We start from the raw sequence: 17,500 nt of genomic DNA, 5'->3' as shown, positions 1-17,500 counted from the left end.
ATATACATATATATAAATATATATATATATATTTATATATATATATATATATATATTTATATATACATATATATATATATATATTTATATATATATATATATATATATATATATATATATATATATATATATATATATATATATATATATATATATATATATATATATATATATATATATATATATAATATGTATATATATATATATATATATATATATATATATATATATATATATATATATATATATATATAAATCAATATGCCTAATATTCTGAAAAAACATCTCGTTAATAAAATAAACATTACTAAATACATATAAATAGCAGCAAAACATTAATCCTAAGAATAAATCAAAAAAAGGTTTTACGTGTTAGTGTAGTTACACCTTCAAGCAAATAGAATCCACAGTAGTGTTTTGTTCTAAACAATATTATCAATTTCTTATTTCAATTCTTTGTTAAAGATAATATTTATATATTTTACAAAAAATACGACACTTTTTTATTATCATTTGACTTTATGTATTTAATTAATAAAAGATGCACAATTAAAACTTTTTCTTTGGAGAAGAGACTTAGCGTGAGAAGAAATAAAGATAAAATCGTTATCATTCCTACAAGTAGAATATTTTTTCACTTCAAGTTAAGTTGGGCTTTAAATTTAGAATTTATAAATAGCAAAACTTTTTTTTTTTTACTTTTAGCTAACCATCTGAGAACTATTACAGCAACATTTTACATTGTTTTTTATTTTAACATTTTAAACTTTCAGTACAAGGTCTAAAAAATACGACAGATGTTAAAGGATCTGTTTTATTTGATTTCTTCGAATGCGGGTTTGAAGAGCAACATGGGGCATGGTATTGGTTTGAAGAAATATACATCTCCGGTGAACATTTATTGCAAAAAACGCTGTTTCCGAACTTTATTGGTAACGGTAAGCAGTATGTTAAAAAGCAATTCAAAGGCGTTACTCTTTAGGGAAAAAAAGAAAAAGATAGAAGCTGTTTTGTTGATGATATAAAAGCTCATTTGTTGATGATATCTGTATTTTTGATGAAATATAAGTTGATTTGTTGATGAGATACAAGCTTCTTTTTAAAGAAATCAACAATTTTGAAAGAATATAAAAATCCCTCAAAAACTTTGTGGTAAAATGATAATAGTAAATCGATAATAGAGTTGAAGAATCTACTATAACGTAAGAAATTTTTATATTTGTTACATTAATTTATATGGTGTTTTTAGAAAAAGCTAAATGTGTCGCATAAAAAAAGCAGCAGGAAGTACCGCCCTATTGGCTGAGGTCTAAATCAGACTATAAGATGATGAGTGTATGTACTGTAGTCCCATACAGCAGGATTTTTTAGTGTGACACAAGAGTCCTTATCTAAACACATATTCATAGTTTAATGCATTTCTGAAGTTTGACTTCAATCGCTTCTGTGTTTTTTTTGGATGTGTGGCATGAAGCCCCATCTTGGGTAAACATCCTGCAATTAGGGTTATGTTGGTATTGTTGTCAAGTTAGGCTCCTTTTAACAAAAATCAGATCGCAGACGGACAAAAAATTAGGTATTTTTTGTCCGTCTGAAAATGCAACAGCAAAAATCTTTGTCTTCTCAAAGAAAAGCAAGAATTAGCTTGCACCTGCACCAACTTTTTGTCGCGTTAGCTGCAGTGAGTAATGGTTTAGCTGTTGAAGCCAATACTTTAGTTCCAAATTATATTTTAAGAATGTTCTCGTTGTTTTATTATTCATGTTTATCTTCTTGTACACCTTCCTGAATAATCTCACAGGGCTTCTAACAAGCTGGCTTAAACAACTGTTATTGCTAATGGTTTTGTAATAGATTTTGATCTTTCAGTCTTTTTTTCTTTCTGCATGACCACAAGTTTGAAAACAAGCTTAAACACAAAAAAATATTGCTCTATATACACACATAGCTTGGCGAGCCTGATTGGATGGAATTCCAACAGTAAGAAGTTCAATATTTTGTTTTATAGAATTCAAAAAGTCTTTAAAGTTTGAATGATTATAATTAATTAATACAAATATTATTTATATATAAATTATTATATATAGCTGTGCTTTAAATCATGAAAGTTTTGTCATTACCTTTGGTTTAACTTTGATGATAAAAAACTCAGAATTATTTCATCCCTCTCTTTCCTTATATGTAAACCTTATATGTCACCTAGAATGTTAAGTCTCTTTTTCTCTAAACAACTTTTTATTCCTAGTGTTATTATTTTTTTAAACTTTGTAGAAATGGTTGCCTACGTTATATAGATTACTTAGCAAAATAACAGCGCAATTCGAAATACTTGTAGATAAAAATCTAGTTCGTTTCGAAGATGTTTTTTGATTATATACGCTTTCATTTAACGGATACTTTTTTTATATGTTACTACGCACTTATAGGTGTTGTCAAGCTGAAAATATAACCAATATAAAATCTTGCTTCCTTTTAGATGATATTTAAAAATGTAATATTTTGCTTACACAGAAGAAACAATAATAAAATTGGAAGATTTAGTCTTCTCATTTTAATATAAGTGGTACTTTTTTTCTTTTAAACTATGTTTATTTTTAATAAGCTTAGAGTGAATAGGAAAGTTTTCAAAAAGTTTGTAAACGTATATGAGCCTGTGTATTTTGCCTATATTTATAGTTGATGCATAAAAAATTAAATAATATATACTATTCAACTTTTACATATATTATAAAATATTTAATAATTATCATAAAATATTTAATAAAATTATCAAATAATCAATGCAATAAAGTTATATAGTATAAATCAACTGAATTAAGCTATATATAAAGTCATTCAGACATAATGGTATAAACTAAATCAACCAGATCCCCACATCCCACTTTCACATGAAATATCCTCCTTTATTTAAATGTTGCGAAACAAAAAGTAATTAATAAATAAACAACCTATCTATTGCCCTTTCGCATATAAGTACTGCATCATTTAATGTTAGAATTGAAAGTACGTCACCAATAATTCTGCGGTTCCAGACTAAAAAAAAAATCCTTATAGTATGAACTTAAAATTAAAATGAATTAATTATTTAGTAATAATTTATATAATTTATTTGTTTAGTAGTAACAAATTAAAATTTTTTGATGGCTAGAAAATAACTGTTAAAAAGAAATATACATTAATTAATATGTAATTGTGTTTAAAACAAACATAAATTACTATGTAACTATGTCAAAAACTAACAGACATAAATTAATGTGTTTAAAACAAACATAAAAATTCATAAAAATCAGGCATTATTTTTAATTATCTCAATTGTTTTAATTCACATTAAAACAGAAACATATAACAAGCACATGTTACAATAAAAGTATTTTTTTATAAAAAACTTTGGTTTATAAATCCAACTAATATTTTTTACAAAAAACGCATAAAATCATATAACTCTGGCGCGGTTTGCAGTCAAATGCGCATTTTCTAATGGGTGTTTTGTCATATTTCAATAGGATTTAATATGCTGGTATAGGCATTCATAATTTGAACAAAAAAACTAAAAGTACGTTTTTGACAAATTAAAGTTCACTAGGTCAACGATAACATCTGCTTAAACGGAAAATTTTTGGTGACTGAAATTACTATTTTCCTATTTTTAAGGTCACCTTTAACTTATTTTTTGTTCAGTTTTAAAATATAAAGTTTTTTTTGATAGCAAGTAAAAATTAGAAAACAAAGGGGGTAGGGGGAAAGAGGTCTTAATAAGCTTAGGGTGGGTGAGGAAAGTTTAAATATATTATTAGACATCGGCTTTTCTTATAATATTTTTAAACTTTTAAATTTTAAAATGCAATAAAAAAGTTGCACTATTTTCAACAGCACAGAACTACAGAATTTTTCTGGCAGGTTATTAAAATACGCTATCCAAATAAAGCTATGAAATTTAACTTGTTTTGAAATTTAATATCTTTTTTATTGTTTTTCTTTACATCTTCCTTGATATTTTTTACTTCGTTTTTGTGACTTTTAAAAAACTTAACAAAGTAAGAAAACTGGTCATAACACAATAATTCATTAGTACAGGAGCTTCTTCATTTACAAATATAATTGATTCTTCAACTTGATCTTAAGTATCTTTAAGGGAAACTGTCCAGTTTCATCCAATTGAAAGCTTTGAACTCTCGATATTGGAATTGATGTACACATGCAGCACTAGATTTATCTCCATATCCATTATTTTAATTTTCTTGCAAATGCTTTTAATATTTAAAGGTACGAAATTATTTTTATTTTTTGTTAGTTAAAATTTCAAAATTTTTATTTAGGACCTAGATAGTTACAGCAATACTATTATTTTCTTTCTTTAGATAAACCATTTTCTTATAAAATATATACGCAAGACTATATACAAAAAAAAGTCTAGTTTCATTAAAACCATTATTAAAAAAACTTCAAAATAGGTACAGATTTCCTGAGATTAAAAATTGGACTTGAGTGCTAGGTACATTTGTAAGACTCTATTTACATAAGAAAACAAAGATAACCACCTTGTTTTTGAGGAGTAAAACAATTACCTGTATTCTACGTCTACGAAATTACAAAAGCACTTCAGCTCTTTAGTTTTTAATGTATGTATTGAAAAGTATTTGAATATTTTCAAAATTATAGACTCTACATCAATGGAAATTCCTCTGACCAAACCATTTTGGATAAAATTGTGCAACAAATGAGCTAGAAGTCTAGATCCTAACATCTTTGGAATAAAGGAAATTTTTAAGTAGACTAAATACATTATTATTCTGGCGCCTGGTAATAACTCCAAAGTTAGTGATGATGTTATCCTCAGAAAAGGCTTTTTTTTTTTTGTTTATTCAAGTTTTTAAAGTACCAACAATGTAGCCTGCAGTAGTTTCAATTGTTTCATCAAGAGTGGCTTTAATTCTAATGTTTTTAGTCGTGAAACATACTTTGATTGGATCGAAAAACATACTAAAAAAGGAAATATTTTGGTAGAACCATAATTACTACCATCGCTTGCTTATCCTAAGAAGAAAATCTTTTTCAGATCATTTATCATAAATATTATAGTCACATCAACTGAGTGTGGAGACAAGACTGACTTGATTTTGTTTTGGCACAAGTGAATTCTCTAGTAGTTTTTGATTCAGGATATACAGTTTTGTGCAGTTTACTTATACAATCCATCGAGTTAACTGATGACATCTTACTATAGGAAAGATTATATAACTTCTGCAGTATGAACTTTTTCTTGAAGAAAGCTATCTTGCTTAGGCGGTAAAACTGATTCAATTTTCTTGTAGATACAACTAATTTTAGAGATTTTTAAAATAATTATTATTACTCCTTTTGTCTGTTGTTCTTATAATATCATTTTTTAAAGATGTTTAAAAGAACAAACATATATTCTAAATATAAAGTGCTTTGATTAAAATAGCTTTTAATAATCACATTTTATAAATGTGGTACCTTGAATTTAACAATCATCAACTAACAAGACTTTTTATCTTTGTAACATGCATTAGATTAATAACATTAGGATTAGAAAAGTTAGATAAGATGAATTATTTCTTACCTTTGTGAGAAACAGAAATATATGTTCCACGTTGAAAAATCTTGCATTCGGCTTTGCAATCATTTGTTCCTTTCTTAGAAATAGAAAATCATTAAGTGTAGCTATAATCTAAAACGGGTGACTTTATCCCTGACGGTGGCTTTGACCACTACATAATTATATAATTCAGATACTACATACTACATAATTCATAATTTCACTGAAAAAATTCCATAAAAACGCTACATACTACATAATTCCGAAACAGTGGTTGTGTGCAAAAGTTATTCTTTTGCACACAACCACAATTGTCGTTCAGTTGGTAATGTATATGATTTCAGATGCATAATACTTTGACCGAGAAAGAGTCGATTTACTTTAGTTCAAAAAATATATTTCAGGAGACGATTAGATTTAAGCTTTTATAAAAAGAAATCCAGAACTCAGACTAAGATTTGCAAGCAACTCAAAGCAAAAGAAAGCAGAAATAGGAGCAACTGTAAGTATGCAATATATCACCTGATAACATATGGAATTAAAACGAAACCAATCTCAGTGATGATCCAGGTAAAGAAAAAACTTGGCAAAGCCTGGATGTAGTTATCCTGTTTTTTTTTTGCAGATATATTTTCTTCTTTTATAAATGAAAATAACAGAATAAATCAAGTCTTGCTTAAGGCGACGAATTTCTAATAGTTCCAAACCAAGAGTTCTAAGTCTTTTCAAATATGAAAAGTTATTTATGTTAGTAATTCTCTAGGTAAAACATCTTTGTACTCTTTCCGCTGTTTATTCATTTCAGTGCGGTTTGGCAACAAAACCGGAGAGCATTATTCTAGGATCGGTCTTATATAGGTAGTGTAGGCCTTTACGATAACACGCGGATCACAACTTTTAAAACACTTAAGGATTAGATATCCTTGAATGTTTGATGCGCGGACGATATTTAAATATGATTGTTGTCATTTAAGTAAGAATCTATGGTCACACTAAGATTTTTTGGGTTTTTAGACCAGGTTAAGTTATGATCTCCTATTTGATAGTTGTAGTTTAAATCTTTACAAATGAAGTACGCGCTAGTCTACTTTTAACTGCCATTTGTTTTTCCAGAGATGAACTTTATAAATGGCATCAGCAAGATTGTGATTGTAATCGGCATCCTTAAATGAACTATATAGATTGATATCGTCGGCATATAACATTAGAGAGCAATTAAGATCTTTTACTATAGAGAGTAGATCATTAATATATAACAGGAATAAAGTTAGACCCAAAACGCTACCTTGTCGAACTCCACTAAGGATGCGGGTCGGATTGAATAGTAAATTTCCAAACAAAAATCGTTGATATCTGTTGAAAAGAAAAACTGATATCCAATGAGGAGGTTATATATTATGCCGTACATTGCAAGTTTTTTTAAACGTTTTGGATTAGGTACAGAGTCAAATGCTTTTTGAAAATCAGAGTACGCCACGTCAGTTCTTAAATTACTGTCTAAAGCTTTATTCCAGTCATTAGTTGACTCTTGAAGATTTGGTCATGTAAATCTTTGGATAAAAAGCCGTGTTGATTAGGTGTTATTAGATTATTTATATTAAGATAATCAGCGATACATAAACTAGCAATACTTTCCATTACTCGACAGCTAGTACATGTGAGGACTAAAAGTCTATGAATTTTAGCATTTGAATTAGATCCTTTTTTAAAAATAGATGAAACCGAAGCTTGAAGCCACTGTTTTGGTAACAAGCTCAACGTAAAACTTGATTCAAATATATATGAAAAGGAAAACATATTATACCTACTATGTTTTTTAAAAGTATATTTGGTATACCGTCAAGTCCAAATGATGTGCTCGGTTTTAGATTTTTTAGTTTTTGATGAACTATCTTTGCTGAAAAATCTACGAAATCCATGTTGATAAGTTCATTAACAAAAGTATTTATTTTAGGCAAGTTTTCGTCATCTACGGTAAAAATACTTCCAAAGTGTTTGTTAAACACTTCCGCGATTTCAACATTGCCAGTAGTAAAGTTGCCATTGGTTCTTAAAGGATATATATTTTTTGGAGTTGTTTAGATTTTTGTTTACGTTACTAAAAAATAGTTCCACACTTATGTGGTGTGTGGATATGGCTTTTTTACATTTTAAAATGCATAATGAAATAATGCCTTTTTGTGCAAGATGGTCTCAGTGATTAATCATCTTTTCCATAAAAATAGTTTGCGAATTAGCATTTCATAAACATACTTTGAATAAAAACGACTAAGTTTTTTATGGTATATTGTTCTTATTGGAACAAAACGATCAATACCTTTACAAAGATGATTAGAAAAGATATCGCAATACTCTTCAGTTGTAAAAACAAAAGAAAAATCGATGTCTAAACTTATTTTTGATAAATGAGAAATAAAACCAATTAACTCTGTATTATTGAAATCATAAAAAGATTGAGAGTTTGTTTCAGGCTGATAACAACCAAAGGTGTTTATACAAAAAAGGATTGAGTTATGGTTGCTTGTACTAAATGGACACTCAACAGTAATATTACTTAAGAGGGAAATGATATGCGAAATAACAAGATCAAGAATATTATTTTATTGAGTGGGCTCCAGTACATATTGGTGCATACCAAGACTAGACCAAGACTTTACTGAAGTTAAAATAAGATTATGACATTTCTCATTAGGCGAAACGTAGTTTACCCAATCAATTTTCGGTAAGCTGAAATATCCGACAATGACAAGTTGAGGAACAGATTCATATTAAACACACATATTGAGTAACATCAAACACACATATTGAGTAACCAAAGAAATTTCGAAAAGGGGTTATTCAATTAGAACTTTTTCACTAAAATTTGACTGAAAACTTTATTTTTGTCATTTTTGGTTTACTTTATACATAAACGTTATAGTTAAACTGCTTTGTTTACTTGGTACTATTTAATTGTTCATCTTGTACCTATATTTTAATTACTCCTTACAAGAACTTTGTTTCTAAATCTTTTTTGATAAGTTTATTTTTGTAAAATTATTTACTTTGGCTAAAAGTTGTTGTTTTAAGTGATGTAATGCTTTCTTTAGTCCCTTTTCACTGGGTTGGGCCAAAGTCACCCTTACACACTTTGACTTCGGTCAAACATTTAAACCCCGTAAAAGATACTTCAGGTGATTAATTTTTAAATGGGAGACAGTTTTAAATATTCTTTCTTTGCACTTCTAAAATTATATGGTGTTTGATGAAATAATGTTTGTGGCTTTCATGCAACAGACATTAAGGTGCAAAATGGGCCGATATCACTCCTTTTTAGGGCACTTTTTCTTTTTTACGATTTGGTTTAGATATAACATTCTAATTAATTTATTGATTAATTGAAATAACTGAATATTAACTGATTTAACTTAAGTAATCAAATAAAATAACTAATGATGATACTTAATTAATTAATTTAAAAAATTAATCAATGAGTAAATAAATGATAATTATTATTTGAATTAACTGATGTTTGACATTCGTTATCTTTGCGTTTACGACTTTTGATTCGCGCACCATATTAAATAATATGTAATAGAGAAAAAATATTACTTATTGTGTGAGTATTTTCAACAAATCAGCCAAAGAACATGTACTTTTTGTGAAATTTTAGTGAGTAAAACATTTTGCATTTAATAATTATTTAAATTTTTTTCAATTCTATATAAAATCATAATTTAGATATTTAAAAGGGGTTTTCGATAAAAACCTTCAAAAAAAGTAAATTTTTTTTTGAAATTTTTTCGGCCTCAAAATCAGGAGATATCCAGCTAAATCCAGAGATATGGATACCCTACACCTGTCCTTCTATAAAATATTGTTGTCATATTTTGGCTATTTTTTTTATTACAGCCTTCTTACTTAAAGACAGGGCAGGTTAAGGTATCTTAGACAAAAATGCGTTGTAAATATTATTATCCAGCAAACAAGTAGCAACCAAGCTTAAACATCTATTTTATTATTTCATCTTTTCTTTTCTCTTCAAATAATCTATAGAAGCTGCTCTGATAGTAACAGAAGCCATAATATTATTGTGGCTGCTGTTTACAATACCCATATTCATGTTTTGTATTATAAATGTACTATGTATCATCATTCGATAAAACTAAGTCTTGCCTGACCTATCATATATCAAAGCCATATACATTAATTCAAAACTTACATGCATAAAACTAAAACTAAACTCTTAAACCTAAAACAAAACCTTAATGCTTTGAAAACTTTTATTTATTTAGTTTTTTCTCAAACATCAGTGTTTTAGAGTTCTCTCTTATCTTCATATTTTCTTAACTCACGCAACAAAGAACTTTTTAAATTACAATTTTAGTGTGGAATTAGTGGTTGTTGCAAGCAACAACTAAAAAGACGAAAAAAAGTTAAAAAATATGCTTTTTGGTTTTTTATAAAACTATTTAGTTTGATATCAGTGGAGAGTTTAACTTTAAAAAAATTTACAAACTAATTAATAAAACTAAAAAATAACCTCTCTTTTGTGTTCTAACAGGTGAAAACGTAATAATGTTTTGCTTTAACTGTTGAAAAGAACTATCATTCTGGTAGACAGTAGCAGATAGCTCAAGAAAAAGAGAGTCAATTTTTTGTTGGTTTTTCATCAGAGGGAAAAAATAAACATTAAACTGAATGGTAGCACCACATCTTAATCTTGGAATCTAAAATTATTTGTAAAGTATAAAAATAATATAATAATAATAATATCAAATATGCAAAAATTAATATATTAAAATGAATATAATAAAAATAGTTTTTCCAATCAAAAATGTTTGAATCGCTATAAATTAAATTTAATTAAATTTGTCAACAATGGTTCCTGCAGTTATGTTTACACTTTTGAATCAGAGAGCATATATATTAGTGATCTAGTGACACATTTAATAAATAGTCCTGATAAAGAATTCTCTTTAAAGAATTTGAATGAATTTTCTTGTAAACTATCGACAATAAATATCAAAAAACCTATTTGCTAGTGAGGAAAATCTTGTGCAACACAAAATAGTGTTTAAAATGATAGTATCAATCACGTATAAAATGATACCATAAATCAGTATTAGCATGAATCACATAGTATTTAACAAGAAAAAGGCAAAAATATATCACAAATATTAAGGAAAAAAGTCATAGTAACAATTAATGTAAAAATCAAACCATAATTTAAACCATAATCATATCAGTGCATTTAACGTCAGTTAGATTATTTAGTGTAATTGGTACTCAATATGAAATCTTTAAAAGTATTTTAGTGCAAAAAATTTCAGTATATATTGAAAATCTTTAAAAAAATTTAACTACAAATTAAATATAAAAATTAACCGTAGTTTAATAGTTTATTTTATTTTATATCAAAAATAGTGGCATTTTTTCCTTTTCGTTTTGTGCTATTTATCTCTTTCAAAACAAGACGTCATTTAGAGTGTCGCCTTTAAGGAATGGTCGTTTTGTAATAAAACTGCAACAAGTTTCAGAGATGATTGCTTGGCGACAAAATAGCCTTAAGCCTAAAATCCCTGTTTTAATTTAAAACTTATAGGCAATTTCAAAGCGTTTGTAAACGTTTTACAAATACGTCAAACGAGTTCCTCCGTCATTAAATTACTTAAATCTCATTACAGATTTTTTCTAATAAATATTTCAAAATACTAAATCTTTTAAGATTTCTTACCATTCAAAATTTCCATCTTAAGCCTTTCATGTAATGACAATTTTGCAATATTATTATATTATAAGCTAATATTCAAAGTATTACTTATTTAAGTAAGTTCAAATTTGAATAATACTCTTTGAATAACATCTCCTTACTACACAATTAACGATACCATAAACGATCATCTTTTAGATGCTATTCAATGTCATAATTTAAACAAAGTTGAACATGCACAATAAGCCCAATCTTCTCAAATATTATTAATGTTAAGATCAGATTGTGGAAATATGCTGTGATAAAACTGAAAGTAAAGATGATGGAATCTAAAGTCATGGAGAGCAATACTAAAAATCCGGAATTTTAACATCAACCGGATTCAGTTTTTTGATTTTTGAAAACCGCAGGAAATCGGATTCTAATCAATATAATTTTGATATGATTTATATTGCTAATTTTTATTATTATTCAATTTTATGATTGATCCACTTTATTATTGAATATTTTATTATTGAATAATTTTAATGATTTATATCATATGTATAATATGAAATATACATATATATATATATATATATATATATATATATATATATATATATATATATATATATATATATATATATATATATATATATATATATATATATATATATATATATATATATATATATATATACATATATATATATATATATATATATATATATATATATATATATATATATATATATATATATATATATATATATATATATATATATATATATATATATATATGTACATATATATATATAATGGAAAAAGGTATGCCTAGCATACCTAAAAAAAACAATAATTGAATTATTGAAATAATGAAATATAAAAAAAACAATAATTGAATTTTTGAAATTTGAAAAAAGATTTATTTCTTTTAAATAAATATATAAATAATAAAAAAAATACATATATATATATATATATATATATATATATATATATATTTATATATATATATATATGTATGTATATATATATATATATATATATAAATATATATATATATATATATATATATATATGTATCTATATATATATATATATATATATATATATATATATATATATATATATATATATATATATATATATATATATATATATGTTATAATAAATATTTTTTAATAACTTTTGTTATGATAGAAACTAGGAAATAAAGTTTTAATGTAATTTTTGAAAAAACGAGTTTAAAAATTTTTAAACAATCACGTTCAACAATTTATCAGATAACCTTGATCTGATGTTGGTGCAGAATTAGCTAATATTGATAACGCTTGCTCAAAATCGGAAGTTATCGGCTCGCTTGAACAAGTAGTATCAAATAGTTTATCCAAATTTTCTGTTCGTTTTCCAATGATGTAAGTTCTTGGCTTACTTTTTATTGTTTATCCCTGGTTAGTGATTCTCTTGATACTGAGTTTTGTATAACTTTTTCCAAATTTTTTTCGATTGCCATTTCTTTTTCTTCTATACATACAATTTTGCTGTTATTTTCTGTTTCGTAAAATTTATTGGAAATAATCTTTGACTTACTTCGTTTGGCATTTGTAACTCATTTTTTAATGGAATATGCGATGAACTATTAAATCTATAGGTATATTCAATAAATTCCTATTTGCACGTTCAGCAATTCTTCTTGATAAATTTTCCATGAACGCTTTCTTGTTTCAGTGTCAGCATTACGATGTTTATTCGCCATGAACTCAATTAATTGCATCTACTAATCATCTCCTAATGACGCATCTTGCTTACTATGAGATTCCACAGCTAATTTTATTGGTTTAAGAGCATTAATTAAGTCACATATAAAGTTGAAAATTACTTCTGCAAGCATTTTCCTTTTTTGTACGTTAAGAGAGGTTCAGCAACTTTTGAACATTTTTAAAACGCTGATTCGTATAAATAAACAAGTTCCATCTAGTTTTTATATTCCCTACTTTTAGTTTGAGCTCTTAAGAATGTCTTTCTCAATGTTGTCAATGTTGTCAATGTTGGATTTTGTCAAGTAAAATAAGATTTTAGACTGTTAATTTTCTTAAAAAAGCAGACAATTTTACGTTTGTTTTTATTTAATATATTTTCAACCTCAACTTTTTAATGGACCAACATCTTTAGCTTTATCTTTATCATCAAAATAATCTTACCTATCATTATCAACGTCATCTTAAATTTATATTGCATAAGAATTATTAACAATTTATAAAAGATTTTTTTATGTTTCAATTAACCATTATTAAGTAGCCTCCTCATCTTTAGTGGCCTTCTCGGCCTTGAGGAGGTAAAAAGAAAAAAAAAAATTGTTTTTTATAACAAAGTTTGTTGCAAACAGCTAAATGCACGTCATGGGTGAAACATAACTAGCAAATTGCTGGGATCTCTAACATACTTAATTATCATAGAAGCATCATCACATCTTGTTGCAACAAAATCTTTATCCAAAAAGATTTCAAAGTTTTCTAAGTTAAATGCACAACAAAATCCAAAATGTCTTACTAATCGAAGATTACACGGTTCTTTTTCTTTAGCATCATGTAAATAGATATCAACATATAGTTTCATCCAAATACTTATCCCCTCGTCTATAGCAATAATGAATATTCTATTACTATTCAACTTTTCAATTAATATTGTACTTAGTAGAGCCTTTCTTTCATTCCAACTTCTATGAATATATCCTAGACATCGATTCCTTTTTTCGTAAATGTTTGATACATTTGGCTATTGAATATGGTATATAATTAGATCTCGTAATTTTTAGTTGTAACAAATATAACTACTATTAGTATGCCACGACAGTTTTTTATAGCTAAGCAGTATTGTTAATATTTTAAGTATAATAAATAGATTTGAAATAAATGATCTTGTTATTTGAAGTCCTAGAAAAAAGAAACAAAATAATCTATGTGATTACAAAAAGAACAAGATAAAACAAGCTCGTTTAGTGAGACAATCATGCAAAAAACAGGAAAAACGAAGTTCCGTCAAAGTACCCTTAATTTATTTGATGTTATGGTTAAATATTTAAAATTATTTTGGACTTATTTGTATATTAAATTTACTCAGCGTTTCAAAATACTATAGTTAGTCTACTCCTAGTGCTTAGCCAGCTTTATAACTTAGACAAATTTCGATATGTGACCAGTTAATGTACTATGAGTCAAATAACTCTAAAGGAAAATATTTACAGTTCTTACATAATAAATACTTAGTGTTTAGAAGTATTAGAAGCATCATTTGCTATTGCCAATACTTTAAGTTGAAATTTTTTCTCCAACAACAAACTTAATCTGATAAAATCTTGTTACAGTAGGATTAGACCTACATAGATCTTAAGAGTATAATATATGTGGCTAATTTTCTTTCTTAAAGTGTTGATGACATTGTAAGTAATCATTTTTGGTCATTTTCACTCGAAGAAACACTCTACTTAAAGAAAAAAATGTATTACCTGAGTGCCAATCAAAATATACAGACATATATAAACTTCATGTGAAAAAAACTTATTTAAAAGCAAACACTTTTACTGAAACTGTTTTAAAACAAATTATAAAGATGTCCGTAGCACATTTATTTTTGGCCTCCTTTTTTTTTTCTTAAAAAAAACACATATTAACGCTTAAGGATGTTCGAAAACAATATAAAACTACACTTTGCATTTTAAAAATCAATTTAATCCCCCCGAAAAATCATTTTTTAAGAAATTGTTTAAGTTTTTTTGTTTTAAAAAACCTAAAAAACATTGCATAATACGTCGATTTGACGTATTATTTTTGCAAAATGAGCAAAAATAATGAATTTTACAAAACTTGAAAAACCTAACTCTGTTACATAACTAAATATTGTCTTTTTCCTCAAAATCTACACGTACACATATTTTTATTTGAAAACCTTACATATCGTAAAATAAAACTTTTTTCAGTTATTTTGTTTAATGTTTATTTAACTAGTTAATATAAAATTGTTGAGGATAGAATTGATTTGGTATGGTTAAAATCCACTTTTCAAAATGATTAAAAAGGTAACAGAACAGCAGTTAATAACCTCAAAATTAAAATGCAATCATTTTTTTGAGCTATATCAGTAAAAGCTTAAAATATATATTCATATACTAGATTTACTTTCTCTTATTGAAGCTGTGAATGGGATAGTGTAAAAAATATACAGATTTATCTTGTTTTAAGATTAAAAACAAATGATTCATTAATTTTTAGAACTCTTGATACAGAATGCAATGCGTTTAGTCGTTTTTGTTTTTCTGTTTAAGATTTTAGGACAACTGTTGATTATCCAAACATCAATGAGTCTTGATGTAGTAGATTCTTTTATCTTGATTAAAAACGCATAAAGAAGTCACATATTTAAATATCAACATGAACTTATTATGTTAAATCTGTCTTAATAATTCTATTGCAAAGTTTTTATATCATCCATTTTTTTTATTTGCAGAAGTGTTTTAGGAAGATGAAGTTGAATCAAAAAAAAATATTATCCCATTTTCATTTTTAACTGATAAACATTATTTAATTTTATATGTTGCACAACATTCAAAAGCAATACAAACCGCTTAGGTCAATATTCTTATTCGATGGTAAACTTTAATTGGTAGATGATTTAAGCCATTCAACCATAAAAAAACTACCAAAAGTGCATAATATAGAAGCTAATTTTTATAATTTGGCTTAAATATATAAAACTTTAACGATTTTTCTTGTTTAAAAGTCATTTCAATGAGCTCAAGTAAAAAAAAAAAAAGTTTTCTCGCATATATCATATATTTTTCTTATACTAATATATATAAATTACTAAATAACTATGAAGCCAAACTGATGATAGGTCTTTAATTTTTTGATAGATAATACGCAAGAAACTAATGATGCATTTGTGTAAAATCCTAAACACGATTGGCTTGGCTTGGTAACGGGCCAAAATACATCAAAGTGGGAAATGCTCCTTTTGACTTAGCCGCCTGTAAGTGAACATTTGCTACGATTGCAATGAATTAAATCTCAAACTGAAATTCCCACGTCTCAATGATGTAGCAAAACGGCAGCGCAGACGGAGTAAAATATTTAGTTTTTATGTATAAAAAATTAAATAAATCTAATCAACTACACCATGAACAAAATATAAAGCCCTAACAAAGTAAATCCTGAACAAAAATACTTACTTTAACAAGGGTAATAGAAATAACAAGCCCACCACAAACAACTTTTTAAGTATTAAAAATACCCAAAAGACACTTGTCAAAATATATTGAAAAAAGCATATATAAAAAAGTTTTATTTTTACAATATTTATTTTTATTATATAAAAACATTTTATTTTTACAACTAATTTTTACAAAAGTACTCTAGTTAAAAAAACTTCATGTAAAATTCGTTTTTTCTTTAGTTTGAATGTTACAAAATATAGATCTTTTTCTAGGAGATACTGGTAGTTAAAAAAAAGTCTTTTTAATTTTACTTATTTGTTGATTGTTAATGTTTAAAAAAGGTTTTCAAAGTGCTAGTCAAGTTACTCCTTGTGCACGCACAATGCATTGTTTTAAAGAAACTCGGTGAACAAAATTGATTTGTTCTTCAAATTGATTCCTGAAAATGTGATCAATAATATTTTTTTGACTTAATGATTGATTTCAGATATTTTGATTATTTTAAAGATTTAGGGAATTTCGGTATCGATTAAGTTAATTAAGAAACATAAGCAAAGACTTTAATTTAACACATATAAGATCATTTTCTCATACATTTTTTGCAATTTCTGTATTTCTTGATCATTAAGGTCAAGTAACTATAATATATTGAATAAAGAACTTGTTTCTTTTACTGCATTATATATTTTTGTCGTATTTACAATAATGCTATTCATACAAACATTAAAAGTATTACCTCTTAATTCTTCTGTATGCGTCCTTTTTAACTTATGTGTTGTTTTTTCCCTTTAGTATACTTTTTTTCCTGAAAAATCTGTGTTTATCTGGAAGATACATTTTTTTAACCTTTATTAATTAATTATCAATTAATTTAATTACTAATTAGCCTAATGATTAGTTTAAACGAAAAACAACATTCTTTTAAAATAGTGTCCTAACTATTTCTTAGTGCATTTAATTCAACAAGAAAACCTGACAAATTCGTTATTTCAGCATCAATTGTTGGATTGCGAGCATGAAAAACAGTATATCTGAAGTTTATAGCTGCTAAAAC

General features: G+C 26.1%; 1 protein-coding gene across 2 annotated transcripts in view; it reads right to left on the bottom strand.

Moving 5' to 3' along the window:
• LOC136080067 (uncharacterized) overlaps window positions 1–17,500 on the bottom strand; it is a 118,152-nt gene that overhangs the window by 30,923 nt on the left and 69,729 nt on the right. For both annotated transcript variants that reach the window (XM_065796681.1, XM_065796682.1), the window contains exons 6-8: window positions 10,083–10,269; window positions 2,949–3,033; window positions 370–422 (exon numbers count right to left, since the gene is read on the bottom strand). In XM_065796681.1, the coding sequence (XP_065652753.1) occupies window positions 370–422; window positions 2,949–3,033; window positions 10,083–10,269 (325 nt within the window). The remainder of the gene's footprint in view (window positions 1–369; window positions 423–2,948; window positions 3,034–10,082; window positions 10,270–17,500) is intronic.

This window comes from Hydra vulgaris, chromosome 05, assembly GCF_038396675.1.
Source record: "Hydra vulgaris chromosome 05, alternate assembly HydraT2T_AEP".
In the NCBI taxonomy this organism is placed as follows: Eukaryota; Metazoa; Cnidaria; class Hydrozoa; order Anthoathecata; family Hydridae; genus Hydra; species Hydra vulgaris.
Note: the sequence above shows the minus strand (reverse complement) of the source record. Positions and strands in the feature narration are given on the sequence as shown.